Raw genomic sequence first — 21,589 nt, 5'->3', positions numbered from 1 at the left:
CAGGTAGACGTCGACGTAAAATGTAAACATACCTGTTACTAAGCTAGTAGCAAGTCATCAAACTTAGACTGAAAGTTCGTGTGTGCGAGAGAGATTTACTGTGCTTCGAAGGGCTTATAACTTTAACGTAAGCTTATAGAAGTTGTGAATGAGTTGCTGTCGGTTCTTAATTATCCATGGAGCAAAAGCTGGCAGAGTTCAGAGCCAGACGACAGGCTGAAAAAGCTGCTCAGAAGAGTGAGACTACTGGTTCACAATCCAGAGGGGAGACAGCAGCAGACACCGCTGCTCAGTGTGATAAAACACCCACAGCTGACAGTCTGCAGCCTGAAGACAGGGCACGAAACAACCAGACTGCGACCGACGGCTCTCAAAGCAGCGTAAGAGATAATTTCAATCGGGAAGCTCATGAACTTCCCGATTTAGCTTGTTATTTTAAAGATCGGACTGTGCGTGATAAATAGAGTGCTTCGTCTGCTTTGCACTAATAGTATTGTTTTACAATTGGCAATAATTTAAAAAAGCACACTCACGAACAATGACAAAGTAAACCATCAAATATAACAGTAAACAAACGCACAGACCACATCATTAGTTACACCTGCTAAAAGTGATTTCCATCGTTTCTATTTTTTCATATCTAATATATTTGCCCACACTGGTAAATAGGCTGTAGTCAACAGGATTTACGAAGGGTTTACATATAAAATAAAGAGTTAAATAAAGAAAATGAATTGAAGGTATTTCCATGACGTTATTTCACCTACCCTGTTTTCTACATTGGCCATTTAAAATATCTTCTAATGTTATTGGGGTGTTTTGTTTTGCTTTGTTTTTTACTCAAAATGACTTGATATAATTCACAAAAAGATATGTTTTAGATACTTTTGACAGATTATAGGCCAACAGTATTTACAACAGTGTAAAATAAGCAGTCCTTTTTTTGTCAAGTACCAGAATACACCTTCTGGTATTTCGTTTGAAATCAGGTTGGACCTCCTTTTATTGTTTTATTTATATTTTGATATTGCTAGGGATGATGCAATGATCGGGGACCATTCTTAATTTCGTTGTTCTCATGACAATGACAATAAAGTTTCTGATTCTTTAGCCACCAGAACTGCCTATATTATTTGTGGGATAGATTTAACAAGTTGCTGGAAACAAACAAAATCGCAGAGGTGCTCTATTGGATTGAGGTCTCATAACTGTGGAGGCCATTCGAGGACAGTGAACTCATTGTCTTGTTAACAAACCAGTTTGAGATGATTTGTGGTTTTGACATGTTACCCTGCTGGATAGAGCCATTAGAAGATAGGTAAACTGTGGTCATAAAGGTATGCACTTCTGGGTACCTTGGTTGTAACGATTGGTTGAGTTACTGTTGCCAAAAAAGTGTTGGCTTTTGATGGGATTATCTACAAGAGAACTGCTACCCACTGGATATTTTTTCTTTTTTGAACCATTCTCTCTAAAGATTAGAAATAAATGCCTTTGTGGGAAAAATAATAAAGTAGCTGTATTGATTGCGATGTATTGATTTGGAGATCCAAGCTATTTTTTGTAAGCTCATATTTTTTCTCAGCAGCCAAGGAATACTCACTGTACTGTATATGTTCATTTAATCCCCACTAAGTCATGTACAATTTGTTTCTAAGAAAACTGACATCCTATTGTTTATTTATTTTATCCAGTTTGGTGTATTTGTAGCATCACATGTTTTTATTCTTCTCTTCTTCTTTTTCTGTTGTGTATTCACTATAGGATCGTGGAGACTGGCTGCTGGATAGCGCTCTGGGAAAGTGGCTGGCTTCCCGACAGTTTGTCATTTCTAACATCACTTTACTAAAAGTGCTGCTATGGCTGGTTCTGCTGGGTCTGTTTGCCGAACTGGAGTTTGGTCTCCCCTTTTTTGTCATCTCTCTCTTCTACTGGCTCTATGAAGGACTCCGGAGCCCAGCGCCGCGCAAGCCTGGTGAACTGAGTGCTTATTCAGTGTTCAATCCAGACTGTCAACCTCTGCTGGGTGCTCTAACCGCAGAGCAGCTAGAGGGAGAGATGGGCTACAGACCTCTGGCAAACAGATGACTTGCCTGTGATATGCACATTGACATCAAATATTTAAATTTTCATCTGAAAAATGTTAACTTTTCTCCCATTTTTTTAGTTGCTGCTTCTGTATGCCACATTAAAATCGTTAGCTTCATAGCATAAGTGCCTAAGTCATTGACTTAGGCAATTATGCTATGAAGCTAACGAAATGTAACTGGTCAGCCAAAAGTTTTATTTCTGTTTCTACTGTAAACTATTTTGATAGTGTACATCAGTCATATATAATGGCTAAATCATGATGGTGGGTTGGCATGTCTGTAATACAAGTTTTTTTTTTCATTTAAACATGGATGTACTCCTAATTCTCTGATCAATGTGAGTTTATTTGAAAATACAGAAGCCATATTGAGGATTAAAGAAAAAAAAAAAAAACAGCCTCTACTGAGTCAAATGAACTGCTTTTAATTTAACTCAGTAAATGGCTATTTTATTTTATTTTAGGTTTACATCTTAATTTCTTAACTTTACATCTTTGTGTTTTTTCTTTAGCTACTAGAGTAGCTCAAAATAATCTGTTGTATTCTAGGCCTTTAAGCGACCTTACTGCTGATTGGTTGCTCCTGTCAAACAGATGATTGAAAAAGCATGTGGGCACTCACTAGAGATGACCAAGTATGTGGTCTTATTGATATCACACAGGGTCAAGTGTACAACAAGTGCTGAAACCCTGCATTTAAAGCAGCAGCTTTTGGTTCTCAATGATTATTTGTGCAGACACATGAACATCCACTACTGTAATGCTGCATATGACAGAAAATTAGAAGGAGGGAAAAAAAGTACAGATGTCCGATAATTGTGTTTGCGATTCACGAAGTGGAGTTCTAAAATGCAAAACACAGCTTTCTCACTGAAAACAGAATTACGGTCAAGAAAACTGAATGTTAAATAAAATTTAAACAAAAAACTGTACGGCTGTCCTTCCTTTCCTCCCCTTCGACGAAACCGGCGGGCACTTTGACCCGTCACATCTGTCATTACAGAGAAAACGTGTTTCATGAGCAAAAGCGAAATGGTTCACCTCCACATTCCGGTACTTCCGTAACGGTTTTACATTGTGATTAGACCAGTTTTAAGCAAAATTTAACGTTGTTTTGCGTAATACAAATTCGAATTACTTAAACACATTCATATATGAGAGATAATCGCTGTATTTTAATCCGTGTCGGCGTTCTTATTATTTGTTGACGGGTTCATTCTGAAACGTTGCTGAGAGTTTGTCTTTTGGGCGAGGGGGTACATATCTTGTGGGGATAAAAGGTCTACCACTTCCTGCATCTCCCTTCTTCACAATCTCCAGGTGCAGTCCAGGAAAACTGTGGCTATTGCACAGCGTTAGCATCAGTAAGTACTCATCAAAGTTAAGAGGATATATTTTTTAATATTCTTCATTTTAGATTTTTAGTCACCTAGCTTTGAGCTATAGCATGGTGGCTAATTAGCCTTAACTGCACGAGCTTACTTAGAATTCCGTTTACACCCGACTTTTAGTTACTTAGCTAAACTAATCACTCTAAAATGCAAAGTTAACTACTTAATATTTAAGCTACGAAGCTGGTTATCGAAAGACGGCATTCACTGAGTTTTAAACTATCAATGTTAGGCTGTTATTAAGTACATTTAGTACTGTACTTACTAAAATGCAATCTTAACATACTTAAACTTTAGTCTTGTCTATTTGTGAGACCTTATACCTGTACTGCACTATATTTCAGCGAGTAATGTTTATGTTTGTGTAACAGTTTAATTACTTTACAAATTTATGCATATGAGTACAAGGTATACTAGAAATTATTGATTTACACAGTAAAGTACAGCTGAATGATTAGTCAATTAATCAGCTGCTGCACCCACAGCATAACCTATGCCACAGATGACCATATTCGGGATATCCACATCCTTTAGCATTATAGGGAGTGGAGAGTGGAAAGACCTGCTTGAGTAGTTGTTTTTAGACCAGTCTGACCTGTGTGTGTATGTATATCTATCTATCTATCTATCTATATCACATTAAAGTGACATTTTCGACTTGTAGCACTTTGCTAAAAAATATTGGCAGATGATGGCACTAGTGTTGTTGTGAATTAATGGGACAACTGCCTTTAGCTAAATATTTTCATTTGAATGTGTAAATCTTATTAAAATAACCTAAAAATATTTTTTTTTGATGTACATTAAGATAAGAAAAATGTACAACAAAAAGAAGCTACTATTATTTTTCTGATATTAGTGTGTTGTGATCAGCTTAACTTCGTCATTAACTCTTGTAGCTGCAGTATCCTATGTATTCTTTTAATTTAACTGGGGGATTGTAAAAGCTATTTGCTTATCCAGAGTATTTGGTATTTTTCAGCTATTTTTTAAGGAATAAATCCAAAAAGGAATTATTTTTTTGTTAATTTTAAGGGTCATCATTGTTATCTTTTATTTAAGATATTATATTTATCAACTGGAGTACTATGCATTTGAGTTTTTAAACCTGGCTATAGCAGATTGGCATAATGAACAAAATCACTCCTAGTTTTATGAGTTTTACTTTCTTCTGCCCTACACCAACCAGAAAGCAATGTCTGGAAGTCCTGCTGTTGTTATGCGACTGGTGGCCTCAGCCTATGCTGTGGCTGAAAAGGCTGGGACCATTGTACGGAAGGTCCTTCACAGTGGAGAACTTGGTATTGTGGAAAAGGTATGACCCCACTATGTGCATTTTGTGGTTTAACAACACTAGCTGCACTCATGGTTAAACATATAAGTTTAACATTTCTGTTTCTACTTTTGCACAGACAGGCGCTAATGATCTGCAAACACTGGCAGACAGACTAGCACAGCAGAGCATTTGTGCTTCACTGTCCAAACGTTTCCCCAAAATCACCATAATTGGAGAGGAGGTAAGTGTCAACAATATTTAGCCAAATTATTTGCTGTGGATACCTAGACCTAAAAACATCCTCGTATTATGACAAAGCTCATGAATATTTATATACTTTGTTCAGGATCTTCCTTCTGAAGTGATACAGGAAGATCTAATTGAGACTGGCCAGTCAGAGGAAATTCTTCAGAGAAGTTGTCCACCTGAGTACAGCCAGCTGAAAGAAGAAGAGGTAATCACATGTGGGTTTAGTTTCAGAGGTTTAGCACCTGAATAAAAAAGTATTTTCTGCTATTACAAATCAGTGTTGTACAGTTGTTGCTTGGACACTGTTTACCTCCTACGGTGTATACGTACTTGTTCTGAATGTGTCTATCTGAATTTCAGATAGTTGTGTGGGTAGATCCTCTTGATGGCACAAAGGAATATACTGAAGGTATGCTCTTCTGAAGCATGTCTTAAAAATCTCCTCCCATCTCTGTGTATTCAGCTGCATAAAGCTCTCTGTGCACAAGCCTGCTTGGTTGCTTTCTGGTTCTCAGCTCTCAGAACTTCACTGCTACTTTTTTTGCCTCTTCTTTGTTCATCCCTGCTCCTGCTTATCCACCTGTCCGCTGTCTTTCTGCTGACCCTAGCATCGAGGTGTTTCCATTTCCAAGCTGTGGCCCAGGCACCACACAAAGGGTTGGACACCCCTCAGCCTCACAGCACAGCTCTCTGTATGGGAAGGCAACGGTTAAGCCGGGCCTTGCAGAATATTAATTATTATGGCCACACTAGAAATATTTATGAGTGAAAGTGCAGTAATGTCGTTTAGTGGCTTCCAGCTAACATCCTGCTGCTTCCTGACTTCAGGGCTCCTGGATAATGTGACAGTGCTCATTGGGATTGCATATGGAGGCAAAGCCATCGCAGGCGTGATCAACCAGCCGTTCTACAACTACCAGGTACAAGCCAAATCAAAACTGTGTTCAAACTGTCTAACAGCTTTGCTATATAGTGTGTCGGCTATTTTGTAGTACTTTTTGTAAACATCATTCACCTTATAGTACACAACAAAATCATCACAAGACGCACTAAAAACAGCGCACAAAAGCTGCACAGATGAAAGAGTCACCAGAGATGGAAATAATGTGATTTTCTTACCCACTGAGCATGCTGTACCTGGTGAGCTTGATGGCTTCTCAGAGGCAAAATTAGAAGTCTCAGCTGTGCTGTGGCCCATCTTCTCCTGATAAACGCTGACTAGAGCCATATTTTAGTCTTCAGTTGCTGAATTGCATTGTACATCTTAGAGATGCATTATAGAATAGCTCGCTTATTAAAAATCTACATGCAAGCTATAACAATAGGCCAGCAGCTTAGCATCTGAGTGAGCAATATAGCTTTAAAATTATAACACAATAGTTCAATGAAATTTGCAATGATGATATTAATGATGATTAACTTTTTAACTTCTAAATTTAGAATAACTAAAGTAATCTAACCTTGTAACTCTCCAGGACCTGCACGATATTGACACCCAATAAAACTGAAACTGAAAAATATTTTCTACCTGGAATGTCGTCACTTCCGTTAAGCTTTTTAACCAGTTGCTTGAACCCCTGCTTTTCCACCGTTTGATATCTGGGCTTGTCTCATTGTTGTGCACATTAGGGAATGTAAAAGCATGATATCACAGTAGGACTCTTGCAGCTGCACATATATGTAACAGAAACAGTCTATAGTAGTTGAGTGAGTAAGGTTAATTGTGACATTTTCAACATCAGCTTGGTGCAGGAACACAATTAGGAAGAACCATGTGGGGGATGCTGGGATTGGGCGCTTTTGGGTTCCAGCTCCAGGAAGTTCCAGGTGACAGACGGATTGTCACCACCACCCGTTCCCATAGCAACAAGCTGGTAACAGACTGTGTGGATGCCATGGAGCCTCACGAAGTTGTACGAGTGGGTGGTGCTGGAAATAAGGTAAGATGGATCTAAAATTTTCTTCTGACAGTGGTAACAACTCTGTGTACTTGTTCGGGCAGGGTTTTTTAAAACTTATCAACATTATCTTTAATTTCAGAGATCATCAAGACAGAAAAACTGCACGTATAGAATGAACAGTCAGTTGATTGATTCCCCGTGTGCCATCACAAGCTTTGAATCCACAGGTTCTGTTAAAGTAGGGTCCTGTGCTCTTCTTATGCTATCATAGGGCTTTGTCTGCAGGCATACCTCACATAATCTACCAAATGCACCCTTCATGCATTTATATCCCACTACTCCATGGCTTTATTTTATGTATCGTCCTGGAGTTTGTGCTTTGTTTAGTTTATTGGTTATCAGCTCTCTCTGCTCTTCTTTCCTCTCACCCCAACCGGCGTTCTCTTTATATTAAAAGATTGCCAGTATTGCAAAGTAGCATTCATAGAAGATTGTTGTAAATGTGGTTTTCTCTCTATTGTTGCAGGCTCTTTGCTTTAGTTTAGCACCCCATTATGAAGGTGGTGAAGGTTGTTACTATATAAATAATAAAAGAAAGATGTAAATCAATATAAAAAAAGTGCTAACAAATTGAACTCACTTTTTTGCATTAGTGACCAATGAATTATGAAGCAGTGAGATTTTTCTTTTACATTATTAAAATTAAAACTTGGAAAAGTGAATGCTTTTGTCTAGTTACAGTGGGGCAAAAAAGTATTTAGTCAGCCACCGATTGTGCAAGTTCCCCCACTTAAAATGATGACAGAGGTCAGTAATTTGCACCAGAGGTACACTTCAACTGTGAGAGACAGAATGTGAAAAAAAAATCCATGAATTCACATGGTAGGATTTGTAAAGAATTTATACGTAAATTAGGGTGGAAAATAAGTATTTGGTCACCTCAAACAAGGAAAATCTCTGGCTCTCACAGACCTGTAACGTCTTCTGTAAGAAGCTTTTCTGTCCCCCACTCGTTACCTGTATGAATGGCACCTGTTTGAACTCATCATCTGTATAAAAGACACCTGTCCACAGCCTCAAACAGTCAGACTCCAAACTCCGCCATGGCCAAGACCAAAGAGCTTTCGAAGGACACCAGGAAAAGTATTGTAGACCTGCACCAGACTGGGAAGAGTGAATCTACAATAGGCAAGCAGCTTGGTGTGAAAAAATCAACTGTGGGAGCAATCATCAGAAAATGGAAGACATACAAGACCACTGATAATCTCCCTCGATCTGGGGCTCCACGCAAGATCTCATCCCGTGGGGTCAAAATGATCATGAGAACGGTGAGCAAAGATCCCAGAACCACACGGGGGGACCTGGTGAATGACCTGCAGAGAGCTGGGACCAAAGTAACAAAGGTCACCATCAGTAACACACTACAACGGCAGGGAATCAAATCCCGCAGTGCCAGACGTGTTCCGCTGCTGAAGCCAGTGCATGTCCAGGCCCGTCTGAAGTTTGCCAGAGAGCACATGGATGATACAGCAGAGGATTGGGAGAATGTCATGTGGTCAGATGAAACCAAAGTAGAACTTTTTGGTATAAACTCAACTCGTCGTGTTTGGAGGAAGAAGAATAGTGAGTTGCATCCCAAGAACACCATACCTACTGTGAAGCATGGGGGTGGAAACATCATGCTATGGGGCTGTTTTTCTGCCAAGGGGACAGGACGACTGATCCGTGTTAAGGACAGAATGAATGGGGCCATGTATCGTGAGATTTTGAGCCAAAACCTCCTTCCATCAGTGAGAACTTTGAAGATGAAACGAGGCTGGGTCTTCCAACATGACAATGATCCAAAACACACCGCCCGGGCAACAAAGGAGTGGCTCCGTAAGAAGCATTTGAAAGTCCTGGAGTGGCCTAGCCAGTCTCCAGACCTCAACTCCATAGAAAATCTGTGGCGGGAGTTGAAAGTCCGTGTTGCTCGGCGACAGCCCCAAAACATCACTGCTCTCGAGAAGATCTGCATGGAGGAATGGGCCAAAATACCAGCTACTGTGTGTGCAAACCTGGGGCCTGTTCTTCGTACCTCGCTAAGTAAGTTAGCTGGATTAGATTGTTGACGATTTTGCGTGATCCTGGATCGTTCGGTTCCCCGAAGCTCATCCGGGACTTGCTGTCATAGCAACAGAGCCGTAAGCGTATGTAAACAGGATTAGATCGCGGCCACGCAGGTATGTCCGCTTCATTTATACGAAAGCAACAGCGATATTCCACCACTGTTTCACCATAAATAAATAACATCAATGTAACTAAAGATAATGCAGCACTTGATCCTTTTATTGATGTCACACAGATACATACAGGTCATTTCCTAAAAAAGGGAAATGTACTATTAACATTCTATTACATGTATGTGATTATTACAGATGTAATTCATATTTCAGAGTAGTAATTGTAAATTACTTCGTGTAATCAAGATGAGAGACCACGGCTATAAAAGCGAAGGTGGATTTGGGAAGCCTGTCGCAGCCATGTCCTGTCCGTATACGCGACCAACCCATTGCGGAAGGTGCAAGATTGATAAGGAGAGTCCTCAGAATTCAGCGTATATTGCGGGATAGACAGGATCCTTTAGCTCAGCGCGACAGTGTGCTCATTGAGAGATATCGATATTCCCGTGAGGGTATTATTCACTTAACCAACTTGTTGACGAGGGGGTGCAGGACCACCACCTGTCTTTTTTTCCTCTGCCCTTTTCTTGGTTGCTGTTATGAACAAACTAACAGAGTATTACAGGCCAGTATTACCTTGCCAAGAGACGAAAAGCAATCTAAGAGATAAATATTACCATTCTGTAGAATACTCCTGTATTCCACTTTTACTTGTTCCCATGTTCTTGTGGGTCCTGTTGTGGCTCTAATGTGAAAGGGGATATAATATAACATATTATAATATAATATAATGCCATATGATATTGGACAATATAGTGTCATATGATAGATCTACCCTACCGCCTACTGGTGTTGGCCAGAGGGGCCGATGGCGCGATATGGCAGCCTGGCTACAACCGTAGCTGCCTCCACCAGTGTGTGAATGTGGGAGTGAATGAATAGTGGTATCGTACAGCGCTTTGGGTGCCTTGGAAAGCGCTATATAAACCCAATCCATTATTATTATTATTATTAAATTACCTACGAGTTTGATTTGTCAGCAACTTTCTGCCAGCCCCTCTCTCCTTGCTTTTGCAGCCTTTGCAGTGTTCTCTTGCGTTTTCATTAAACTCTGAAACTCCTGAAATCCCTCACTCATGAGTTCTTGCTCTGCTGCCGGAAAATACCGAGCGCGCTCCGTCGACATTTTCGCCGACCAATCAGCGGGTTGCCGATCAATGTTTCTACTATCGATGCGTAGCCCCTTTTACGACACCCAGTGATGTCACATTACTGCGTCCAGCTGTACTAATCGTCAACAGCAGGTGTGTTCGGGGAACCGGATTAGCGAGCTCACGGTTAGCGCGATGGTTTGGTCTTGGATGTGTCATTTGATCTTGGATGTAGTAAGCGACGTACGAAGAACAGGCCCCTGGTAAAGACCTATAGTAAACGTTTGACCTCTGTTATTGCCAACAAAGGTTATGTTACAAAGTATTGAGTTGTATTTTTGTTATTGACCAAATACTTATTTTCCACCCTGATTTACGAATAAATTCTTTACAAATCCTACCATGTGGATTCATGGATTTTTTTTTCACATTCTGTCTCTCACAGTTGAAGTGTACCTCTGGTGCAAATTACTGACCTCTGTCATCATTTTAAGTGGGGAAACTTGCACAATCGGTGGCTGACTAAATACTTTTTTGCCCCACTGTACATAGATAAATTCTACACAGAGAGACTGAACGTACATTTTTCTGTCCGTGCTTCTCTACCTGCAGATTATCCAGCTTGTTGAAGGAAAAGCTTCTGCCTATGTCTTTGCTAGTCCAGGGTGCAAGAAGTGGGACACTTGTGCTCCTGAAGCAATCCTGCATGCTGTTGGAGGTGAAAACGTTTAATCATATAGCAACATAATGTCATGTATAGACACTGTTTTTTTTTTTAGGGTTTAAACCACTTTCTAAAATCGTTTCCCAAATATTTCCTGATCATCTCTTTTTCTAATGCAGGTAAACTGACTGATATGCATGGAAATGCATACCGCTATGATGCTAGTGTAAAGCACATGAACTCTGCCGGGGTTCTTGCTACACTCCGTAACCACAAGTACTACGTCAGCAGAGTACCACAGTCAGTGCTGCAAGCTCTCAAGTCAGACTGAGGTCTGTCTTTATGTTGTCAAAACATACAGTGTAAAATCACTGTTTTGTTTTTTTATTAACCACATTATTTGACTGGTGTATCTAATTTTTAAATGTAACTAGTAACAGCAGTATTGAGGGTATTCTGTGTTCCTGTGCCTAAAACAAATCACCGTGATTTCTGAGTGTCAGCAGACTAACCAAACTACCACTATGATCTGCACTAATTTAATGAATCAGACACAAGTATTAAAGCAGGCTTAACAGCACTTCCATTTATTTCACTCATTTGAAACAAACTTGTACAAATCTCAGAACATCTTAACATACGGTTTCTCAACTTGAAGACCAATAGATTTACAAGGCAAAAGGCAAGATCTGAAGGTTAAATGTTGGTTAGTGAGTTGGAAATGATATACTGTACTTGATTCGGTAACCACAAAGTCGGAACAGTCTATACGTAATGCAATGCCAACAACAAACAAAATGCAGGCATCTTGACTTGATACATTTTACCCTCTTTTTACACACAGTAACAGAAAATGCATTCTGGACAGTGAAAGAGGGCAATGGTCAAACCCCACTGCTGTGAAGAACAAACATACAACTGAGCTTTGAACACTAAAAATAAACTGACAACGACTAGTTAATCCTGTATTTGAAACCTCGTCTTGTATCTAACAAGATGCCGTGTTCTTCATTTTCTTACCTTCTTTTTCTCTTTTTTCACACTGGCACATCTGTCTACTTTTCTACACATTTACTGTATTTATCAGACTAAAGGACACACACTCAAAGTGCTCTCTGAGCGGTGTGGGTCCATGATGCAGACATCATGGATTTTTACTTCAGAAGCAAAAAAGGAACCATTTACAATGTTGCTTTATCGATATTTTATACCAACAATGGAAACACCCACTAATGCTTGTTCAGTGATGTGAGGGATTAAAAATGTACACAGTACAGTATGAGTTGTGGAAAAATGGACTTGAAACACTACGAGGAGCATCGGCTTTATACAAATGCCCAACTAAAGATTTAGCACAAGTTGGCATCTTTTTGAAATTAAGAGGCTTTAATAGCCCTCTCACATAATTGTGCTTGCATACAGCAAAATTTCTAGCAATATTTATTGCACTAACATCATAAAAGTCTCTGGATTTTATTGGCATCTCCATAGGAAGAAAACATTCTTGAGTCGTAAGAAAAGTCTTAGCTGTCACATTTAAAGATAAAATTCAACATTATGGGAAATATGCTTTGGCCGTACCTGCTAAGTGTGAAATTCATGGTGAATTGATTAACGGTTCGTTTGTTGTGTTGTTTGGGACTGTAGGTACAGCTAACAGAGCTTAGCATAAAGACTGGAATCAAGTGTCTAGCATGACTAGCAGAGATCAAATACAACAAAATCAACATATCAGCACCTCCAAAGCCCAATAATATTAACAAGAATGTTAACAATATTTGGTTTATCTGGACGAACAAAAAAAAAAAAACCCACACTAATTTTAAAGGCGTTCTTTGAGTCAACTTTAATGCTGTACACCATGTACAGTACATACTTATATAGTATGTGAATTTTAAGAAGGTAGTCCAAATTTGATTGCAATCAAATTCAAATTTAATTTGTGAATAAACCTAAAAAAAAAAACAAAATAGTACTCGAGGAGCTAAATCTAACAATCGACCTGGTAGATACTTTGCTCATGCTACCCTGCAGCTCAGTCTCACTGCAAAACCTGAAGGAGTAGACAAACGACTAATTGTGAACACAAATTGTCCTTTTTGTTGACACTTACCCCAGCACTGAATTTAATGCACTTCAGTTGGAAGTACCTCTTGTGCCCACATGCGCTGCTTTAAAACATTTGCTACAACATTTGGGGCGATCGTGGCTCGAGAGTTGGGAGTTCGCCTTGTAATTGGAAGGTTGCCGGTTCGAGCCCCGGCTTGGACAGTCTCGATCGTTGTGTCCTTGGGCAAGACACTTCACCCGTTGCCTACTGGTGGTGGTCAGAGGGCCCGGTGGTGCCAGTGTCCGGCAGCCTCGCCTCTGTCAGTGCGCCCCAGGGTGGCTGTGGCTACAATGTAGCTTGCCATCGCCAGTGTGTGTGAATGGGTGGATGACTGGATATGTAAAGCGCTTTGGGGTCCTTAGGGACTAGTAAAGCGCTATATAAATACAGGCCATTTACCATTTACACCTGTTTAAACCCAACCCATGATCTTTTCCTAAATCTAACCAAATATTTTTGCTGCCTAAACCAAACCAACACCTAAAAGCACAACTAAAGCCTCAAAGTATCAATTAGGAAAACTTAAAATTGTTAGTCCTGAGTGTCTCCAGAGTCTTTTGCACTTTCAGACTGGAAGCACAACAATTTGTGTCTTAATTAATGGATCTGTGCTCATGGCACATCTGTTTTGCAAACTAACACCCGTGATGGTGGGAAATGCACTAATGCAACAAACAGCCATTCCTTGAGAGCACATCCATACTTTTGAAAGCGTGACAAGTATTGAGATGCAATGTGTCCTTAACAAGAGATCTGTCAATTTAAGTTTTATACTGGGAAGTCTGAAGAGTGATTTCAGGCCCTTGTGCTAAGCTATGAAAGCCATATTTAACAGGTGAGAAGTCTTACCTGATAGTTTGCAGGAACACAAAGGAGCATATTTCCCAAAATGTTTAACGATTTAACCAGTGTAATACTTGAGATAACACAGTGGGAATCGAGATGAGACTGGAATTATTTGGACCTGTAGGCTGGGAGAGTGCTGATTTTACACATTGCTTAAACAAAGAGCTCATCTCAATCACACAAGCGTGCATGCATTTACAAAACCACGATTTTTTTTTTTTTTTTTTTAAATCTGAAGGCAAAGAAGCATCTCGCCCATTTCGAAAAAAGGTTGGTGTTAATATTCCTGAATGAGCTGAGTAAATACATACTGTAGCATTAAAAAAGAAAAATCACTCACATATTCATAAAAATACCCACAGAACAAGCAAAACAAAAAACCCTCTCTTTGAGTTTTTATTTACACATGAATAAACTGACTGAGAAGGCTGGAGTGTTTGAGGCAGCCTGCAGGGATGTGGGCCAAAGCCCAGCCAGAGGAGGAGCAGGCGAGTCGGGGCCAGCTGCTCACCTCTTTTTAGGTGCCTGAGTGGTACGAGGTGGGGTGACAGGGCGTCCTGAATTCACCCCTCCATACTGATACTTAGCTTTTTTCTCTGACGGCTTCAGGATCTGAAAAGAACAGATAGCAGTGTTGACATAAGCCTACAGAGGATTTAAGGGAGATTTAATGTGCCATCAAAATTAACACGCTCTACCTGAAAAGAACACATGAGTGATTCGTCCACGCTCATCATGCCGCCTGCATTGTCAAACTCCCCACAGTAATTGGGAGCAGAAAACAGGGTCACCAGCTGCCGCTTTGCAAAGAACTCATAACCGTCCTCAACAACCTGTGGTGTGGCAGGATTAATACAAGATGACTGACTGAAAATTAACTGGCACCTATTTTGGTAATCAATTCAATTCAGTTATTTTTAAGGCTTGTTTTTTTTTAAAGATTGTTTTGGTAGCTTAATGTTCCACTCAGTAAGCCAAAAATACTTTCTACTTGGTGGTTGTAAGTCATTCAAGAATATTTAGGGAACATGTTTTGCATACAAAATGATCAGCTCTGTTTTCACTTTCGAGCTGTAATAAATAAAAATGATTTAATTCAATTAAAACTGACCAAACTTGTTTTCATTAACAAATGGAAGTTTAATTATCAGCTGAGCCATTTTAATACAGTTGTATGTCATCAAGTAGCTTGAGTGTTACCTGATGTGCTCGACAGATGAGGTCCAAGTCGTGGCGGTTGAGGAACTTGCTGACCACATCAGCCCCAAAGGTGAAGGAGACGCCCCGATCATTTTCACCCCAGCCCTGGACATCTTTGTCTGGATCAGACCACAGCAGGTCGCACAGCAAGCCTGGAATGTGGCATATTTAGGTCAGCAGTGCAGTCGAGTTGAGCAGTTACCCACCGACAAGTGCCTATTTTTGTAAACTTCTACATGTAATTGTGTGTTTAAAAAACTGACATTTCACCTGTTGGTTAGTGAAACTGTTGTGAAGACTTGTTTCTGAGCGACATCTTGGTGTTTTAAATCCAAACTTGTCACCATGCACTGATACAGTAGAGACTTGTCAGTCACAAGTCAGGCTCACCCTAAACCGTACATAACTGAAACTAGTCAGCAAGACCATAACCTCATCACAAAAGTGTTTATGGTACCATCCAGCAAAGTCGACCTCAAATTGACATTACTAGTTGATTTGAGCAGCACAGCCCTCCAGCTGCTGAAGCTGGAATAAGACACTTTTTGTAAAAAAAGGAAAAAAAAAGGTTTTAAAATTTCTGGTTTTGACTTGTCCTCTCATATATCAGTGCTGATGTGGCGGTAGCTACGTGTACCGTGACAGTGACCATAAATGGGCGTGGCTATGTGATGGAATTACCAGAAGTGATGGGTATGGTCACCCTGACTGGCCATTGTAAAAATTCAGTCTAAATGGGGGTTCAAAATGGAACAACTAACAGCGATATGGAAAGCAAAGATCCAGGAATGCCATTAACAGTCAGATGCTTCAAATGACAACAGATGAAAAAACTTAAGGACATGAAGTGGACCACTCCTGAGTTACATTTTTCCTCATCTCTGAGGTGAGTGATCTAAACAGCTCTGAGTGGGAACAAAGAAAGTGCTGACTGACATAAGGGGGTGGTAAAAACATAAGAGAGTTACCTAGACAACCAGAGCCTAAAATGTCCTGTAATGAGCATCTGTCAGCTACAAAGCAAGGCACCATGAGCAAATCGTTTCATATCTGGATGGGGCTTAAGGCACTATGACAATGGCTTTACTCTTTAAACCTCAAAGCTATGTCCATCCTTTATATACAGTCTACATGCTAAAGCAGTAGGTGGCAATGTATTCATAATTTTACACAGTGGGAAATGACTACAGATATATATGATGATCTTCATGAATCTATTAACTTAAACACAGACCTGTGTCTGGGACATCAGTGGGTCTCATAATACGTCGGATTTGTTCCATGGACTGCAGATCAGGTGACAGTCCTGAGCAAAAGAAGACAGTATTTACTACATGCATCAGTAAAAAATTTAGACATGACAAAAACAAAGTTGACTAATGTCATGAATTACCAAGTATTTACTGTAGTTAGTAAAATATGTTAAGTTAATGCAATAGTAACAAGATATATTACTAGCTGAGCCCTCAAATGCATTTAAATATCTAAGAATGATAAATGGAGTAATTCTATATGATCACTCACTGCCTATTTAGAGGCACACTTTTAATTCACGGAGACAAATTATTCAGCCGTACTTTGTTACCTCCCACATAACAGATGTTTCACAAACCTCCGTGACAGCAGAAAATCTTCTCATCAATAATCGCAGCAATGGGCAGACAGTTAAAACAGTCTGTGAATGTCTTCCAGAGCTTTATGTTGAACCTGCGTTTGCCTGAGGAAAATTTAACCAAAAACAATTTCCAATTCAGGTGTGTTATTTTACATCCATGAAAACCTCCGTTATCTCACAACCAGAAATGTTCACTTTTCACATTTTTAGCTTTCAGAAAATTCAATATGTGTTTTGAAGTTTAATCATTATCAGATTACTTTAATAATCATGAGTTGTATTCTCTAGTGCAGTAAGCACTAGAGAATGTTAAGGATTAAATCCAATGTTGATCAAACATTTTTGTCTTTTACACATAATTTATTGCCATAGTGCTTATTTCCATTGAATAACAGAAAGAGAAAGGAAAATAGTTCTTCAGTTTGTATCGATACAAACCACAGAAGCAGCTAATCTTTACATCTATGAAACTGTAACCATCAAGTTAAATTAACAGAATTTAAATCTAACAGTATTCAGATGCAGGCAAGCACTGATTTTTCAACTTACATTCGTCATAGAAGCCGTAGATGCGATTGATGGAGGCACACTCGTGGTTCCCTCTGAGCAAGAAGAAGTTTTCTGGATATTTGATCTTGTAAGCGAGAAGAAGGCAAATGGTCTCTAATGACTGCTTCCCTCTATCCACGTAATCTCCCAGGAACAGATAGTTGGCCTCTGGCGGAAAACCTCCATACTCGAATAGCCTTAACAAGTCTGTGTACTGCCCATGGATATCACCTGAAATTAAAATTTTTACCTACAGTTTATTGATCTCATGTGATTATACAGATATATTTGAAAAAGAATGGCATATTTATAAACATATTTATAAAATGTGTAGTAAAATATTAAGCTCAACTGTATCAAATGCTGCACTGAGATCAAGCAGGACAAGCACACAGGTAAGTGCAGTGTCAGAGGCAATAAGGCAGTTATTCATAATCTTCACTAATGCAGTTTCTGTGCTACAGTGAACTACTGTGAATCTAAATATGGTTAACCTGGAGCAAAAATAACAGCATTGTGGGGTGGACTGTCTTGCTGTGAAGGGACTTAAAACATATAAGACAAATCCAAGTGGATTTTTGCTCAATTCAACCCATAAGCATTGTAAATGTAGTGAACAAATAAAAACAATGTATATAAATGCCCTCTGGGGATATAGGTGGGTTCTCACCACAGATTTTGAGTGGAGCCTCAAGTTCAAGAAGAATTGGCTGACTGAGGAAAATCTCTCTGGACTTGATGCAGAGCCCCCGCACCTCAGCCTCTGTCATCTGTACGATCTTCCCTGGACGGCATCCTCGCACTACAAGGTAAAAAGTAACACACATATCATTATTGTGATTAAAACAGAAAAAGAAAAACATTTCATTCATATCACCAATTCCCAAAACATTTATATTAAACAAAACTATTAATTAAAAAAAATAGTATGTTCAAGTCACAAGTTTTGTCTTTTATTTACATTTGCACCACAGATGAAAGAAATCTGATCACCAAGTTTTGCTTTGCTACTGGCCAAATATGCCATTTACTCCAGTCAACATGGGTTGTTATGAACTGGCAAGATCAGGAATGAACAGCTTGTTGGCTCAGTTGGAAGTTTATGAGTGAGTGAGCGCAGGCGGTCTAGTCTAGAGGGCAGATTAATGTATGAAGAAAAAAAAACAAGGTTGTTTAGAAATGTGGTAGCGCTAGCCAAAGCTGAAAGCTTACTCACAAATGTTATTGAAAAACTGACAGTAGGTACAAGTTGCACATTAAACCCATAATGGTAACCACAGATTAAAAACAATAAAGATTTGTAATAAATTAGCATGATGCTGATTTTTAATTACAGTGGAGTTCTAGTAATGTTAAATACTATCATTCTTCCTGCAGATGTTAAATGCACAAATTTCAGTATGTGCAGAACAAATACATCCAAAATTAGTTCATGACATGCATTAAAGTAGATGGAATTGAAGGATTTAATAAATTTTGAAGTGTAAAGACAGTAACAATGATTTTGCATATCATTGGTTTTTCCATAACCACAAAGTGCATCTGCCAATAAGCAGGATGTTTAACCAGATATTATTTATTGTTTTCCGTATACCATTCTTTATTTGGTTTCAGGCAAGCAACAACAAAAATAATACTGAATTGTTATGAGCAAATGAAAAGATTAGGGTGAAAGGTAAAAGAAGTTCACTTCACTTTTACTTACACTGATGGATGTGGGGTTTATTTAAACTACTTTATAATTCTGGGTATCATATGCAGGTTTTTTTTTCAGCTTTTAGAAATTGGACCAAAAATACAATTAAATTTTAAGTTTTGTTTATTTTGTTTTCATTTAAGACACTTTTTTAATCAATCGAATACGTCATTTTTATTGATACATTTCATTTATTTTAGCTCTTAAATTATGCATTGTACAGCAACTAATAACTCAAGATTCTCGTTTTCTTAAATGTTATGGAATTGCTTTATTTAAAAGTATCAGGTACTGTGGGAAATACTAATACCTCAGAACAGTACTAGTGGACTGAGTTGATTCCCACCCCAGGTACAGCCTAGGGAATACACTGGTTTACTGTTTAAATTAGCAAAGGCTCATTAGCCGTGCAGGCTTTAGTGATCCCCTACGTAAAGGGGGTGTGTCCGCAGAGGTAGCCGACTTAGTTACCTGCCTTGGGAACGAGAACAATTAGTGTTACTAAGAAACCATAAAATTTCACAGTTCTTCCCGTTCCCCAACATAAGAAAAATATTAACCAGCACCCACTACAACAAAAGAGGTGCTGTTAAACCCTCAACTTATATGACTACTTAATTTAATTAGCTTTCACTATCCCTATCGGGCAACAGCAAGCCAATTTGACATCACTCTTATTTTCCACACAATCTCAAAACTAGCATTAACCAGCAATAACGAACAGATAGAGTGATGCCACACTATTTGGGTCGAACGTTTACCGTAGCTTTTTAACGCGGCGGTTAGCTTAAGGCTTGATGCCGATGAAAAACAGACAGCTAAGGATGCGATGGCGAAATGCTTTCGAAACATGTCGTGAAGTTCCTGGTTACAAACAAGAACCTCCAGATAGCCTTTTTCTCCTCCCCGAATAAATTTACATAAAGACGCTAGATCACAAATGCTAACCTACCTTCCAGTAATCTAGAGATGAGGCTGTCAACGTTCAACTCGCTTTCCGCCATGTTTCTGATGCTCACACAGGCAGGTTAATGGACAACACTGGCCCTGAGTGATGACTTGTAGGCTCGATGAGTGGACAAGCTCACTCAAGTAAAATCACACTTAAATGTACAAAAGTACGGAAGCTATGGATATAAAATAAGGCAAGAGAGCATTATCAAGACACAGTATCGACGAACAGAGGTATTATAGCTTTCGATTTTTTATTTGTTTATTTATTCGGGGGGGGTGTTTGTTTTTGTTTTTCATTCAGTTTAGTTTGCCCCAACTCATTTGTTAAGTCTTTACTTTTGTAAAGCTTCACTTCGCTGTTTGCTTCATCAATAAGGGGATTTAAGACGTTCAGAACAGTCCAGTAATGCAGTACAAGCACTTGACTCAGAGTCTTAAAAAGTATTTAAATGAAGAGGTTAGGAAAAGAAAAATGGGATACAGAGATGAAGAAAGTAGACAGGAGTGCTGGGAGGCCTACCTACCCTCCCCTTTTTTAGATTAAAATCCGCCACATATACACATGTACATATAAACCTTATCCTTATTGAACTAATATAATTGAAATCAATTGAAATTGAATCAGTCATCAACTACTTCACAATTTCAAATGCACCATATACATTTAGCATAATTAAATTAAAAGTTTAATAATGTTATTTTATACTGCACAAGCTACAGGTAGTGACGTTGTGCTAATGCTAGGTAGCATTTTGCAGGGCATTTTTATTGTTACTTTATGTTTATCTTTTATATGCCAGAATATATTTACAAATCCAACAACCCTGTGAACTTAAACATATTGATACAAAAGCTTTATGAAATGCTGGGTTTGCAAAGGAAATACTTTTACTATGGTTAGACTCCTTTAACTCAGTTGAATGCTCACCCTTTCAGGCGTACAACTGAACACACTCATTTCACTGTGAGCACTAAAGAAGCAGGAAAGACAAAGATGGAGCCTGATGATTCACGACGTTGTGAGGAGCAGGATTTTGAATTTAATTCTGAATTTAACAGGGAGCCAATATAGGAGAAATTCACACACCTGGTTCAAATTTTGCATTCAATTATACAGTATATAGACTTAATGTACCTCCCCTGGTATCTAAATGACTCCAGCTCTATCTTTTTATGCTATGAAAATGCCTGTAAGCAGTGCGATCTGGATGAGGGTCATTTTAATAGAATTTAATTTATTTTTATTTAGAAAGAGGGACAATACATATTAATGAACATTTTAACAAATGTAAATATGCCAGATTATAGGCTTGGGCTCATTTCCATCTGCAGACTCTCTGGCAGGTTGGTGTTACAGATAAATTAGTAAAAACATACAGAGACACTATTCACAGATCATGTGACAAGGACAAAAACAGTGATCACATCATATTAGAACAAACAATGACAAGAAGAGTGGACAACAGAGGACAATATAGATAACAGTAAAGGAAACACCTCAATTATATTGCACAAACCCCAGTATTACACATGCCCTGACTGTCCTGATATTGCACTGACCCATTACACTAATAGTTTTTTCCCTTTTTGTAAATACACTAACTAAAAAACATTGATACGGTCTTTTTAACGTTAAGGCACAGGCATGAGTCATTCAGCCATTTTTAAAATAATGTAATGCCAATGAAAGCTGATGGGCTGCATCATCAGCAGTTTTGGCTTGTGTAAAAATTACC

The 21,589-nt window shown here is 38.9% G+C and overlaps 3 protein-coding genes across 4 annotated transcripts; 2 read left to right on the top strand and 1 right to left on the bottom strand.

Annotated features, from left to right (window-relative positions):
* Positions 1-36: 36 nt before the first annotated feature.
* Positions 37-2,189, top strand: saysd1 (SAYSVFN motif domain containing 1). Its single transcript, XM_085373072.1, has 2 exons — positions 37-380; positions 1,765-2,189. The coding sequence occupies exons 1-2, from the start codon at positions 177-179 to the stop codon at positions 2,086-2,088; spliced, it is 528 nt and encodes a 175-aa protein (XP_085229198.1). The 5' UTR covers positions 37-176; the 3' UTR covers positions 2,089-2,189.
* A 1,204-nt stretch (positions 2,190-3,393) lies between these two features.
* bpnt1 (bisphosphate nucleotidase 1) lies at positions 3,394-14,856 on the top strand. 2 transcript variants are annotated; one of them, XM_085373377.1, is made up of 10 exons: positions 3,394-3,453; positions 4,670-4,795; positions 4,893-4,997; positions 5,103-5,210; positions 5,366-5,414; positions 5,614-5,697; positions 5,834-5,925; positions 6,748-6,945; positions 10,832-10,937; positions 11,063-14,856. In XM_085373377.1, exons 2-10 carry the CDS (start codon positions 4,676-4,678, stop codon positions 11,212-11,214), a joined length of 1,014 nt encoding a protein of 337 aa, XP_085229503.1. In that variant the 5' UTR covers positions 3,394-3,453; positions 4,670-4,675; the 3' UTR covers positions 11,215-14,856. The 2 variants fall into 2 exon arrangements, with proteins under 2 accessions (XP_085229503.1, XP_085229504.1); XM_085373378.1 differs by lacking the exon at positions 5,614-5,697.
* Positions 14,283-19,911, bottom strand: LOC146617326 (serine/threonine-protein phosphatase PP1-beta catalytic subunit-like). Its single transcript, XM_085373379.1, has 8 exons — positions 19,852-19,911; positions 17,874-18,005; positions 17,204-17,434; positions 16,652-16,756; positions 16,274-16,345; positions 15,040-15,191; positions 14,538-14,672; positions 14,283-14,451 (listed from the first exon to the last, which is right to left on the bottom strand). Exons 1-8 carry the CDS (start codon positions 19,901-19,903, stop codon positions 14,347-14,349), a joined length of 984 nt encoding a protein of 327 aa, XP_085229505.1. The 5' UTR covers positions 19,904-19,911; the 3' UTR covers positions 14,283-14,346.
* Between the last annotated feature and the right edge of the window lie 1,678 nt (positions 19,912-21,589).

This window comes from Diplotaxodon limnothrissa, linkage group LG15 (assembly GCF_057381915.1).
Source record: "Diplotaxodon limnothrissa isolate DT_005_m linkage group LG15, D_limnothrissa_male_GT1.1, whole genome shotgun sequence".
NCBI lineage: Eukaryota > Metazoa > Chordata > Actinopteri > Cichliformes > Cichlidae > Diplotaxodon > Diplotaxodon limnothrissa.
Note: the sequence above shows the minus strand (reverse complement) of the source record. Positions and strands in the feature narration are given on the sequence as shown.

Coding starts and splice junctions, on each gene's coding strand:
- saysd1 (XM_085373072.1), top strand. CDS start 177: ATGGAGCAAAAGCTGGCAGAGTTCAGAGCCAGACGACAGGCTGAAAAA. Junction 381..1,764: donor CCGACGGCTCTCAAAGCAGC/GTAAGAGATAAT, acceptor TATTCACTATAG/GATCGTGGAGACTGGCTGCT.
- bpnt1 (XM_085373377.1), top strand. CDS start 4,676: ATGTCTGGAAGTCCTGCTGTTGTTATGCGACTGGTGGCCTCAGCCTAT. Junction 5,698..5,833: donor GCCTCACAGCACAGCTCTCT/GTATGGGAAGGC, acceptor TCCTGACTTCAG/GGCTCCTGGATAATGTGACA. Junction 6,946..10,831: donor TGGGTGGTGCTGGAAATAAG/GTAAGATGGATC, acceptor CTCTACCTGCAG/ATTATCCAGCTTGTTGAAGG.
- LOC146617326 (XM_085373379.1), bottom strand. CDS start 19,903: ATGGCGGAAAGCGAGTTGAACGTTGACAGCCTCATCTCTAGATTACTG. Junction 17,435..17,873: donor GGCTCCACTCAAAATCTGTG/GTGAGAACCCAC, acceptor TTTTAATTTCAG/GTGATATCCATGGGCAGTAC. Junction 16,757..17,203: donor CTACGGCTTCTATGACGAAT/GTAAGTTGAAAA, acceptor AATTTTCCTCAG/GCAAACGCAGGTTCAACATA.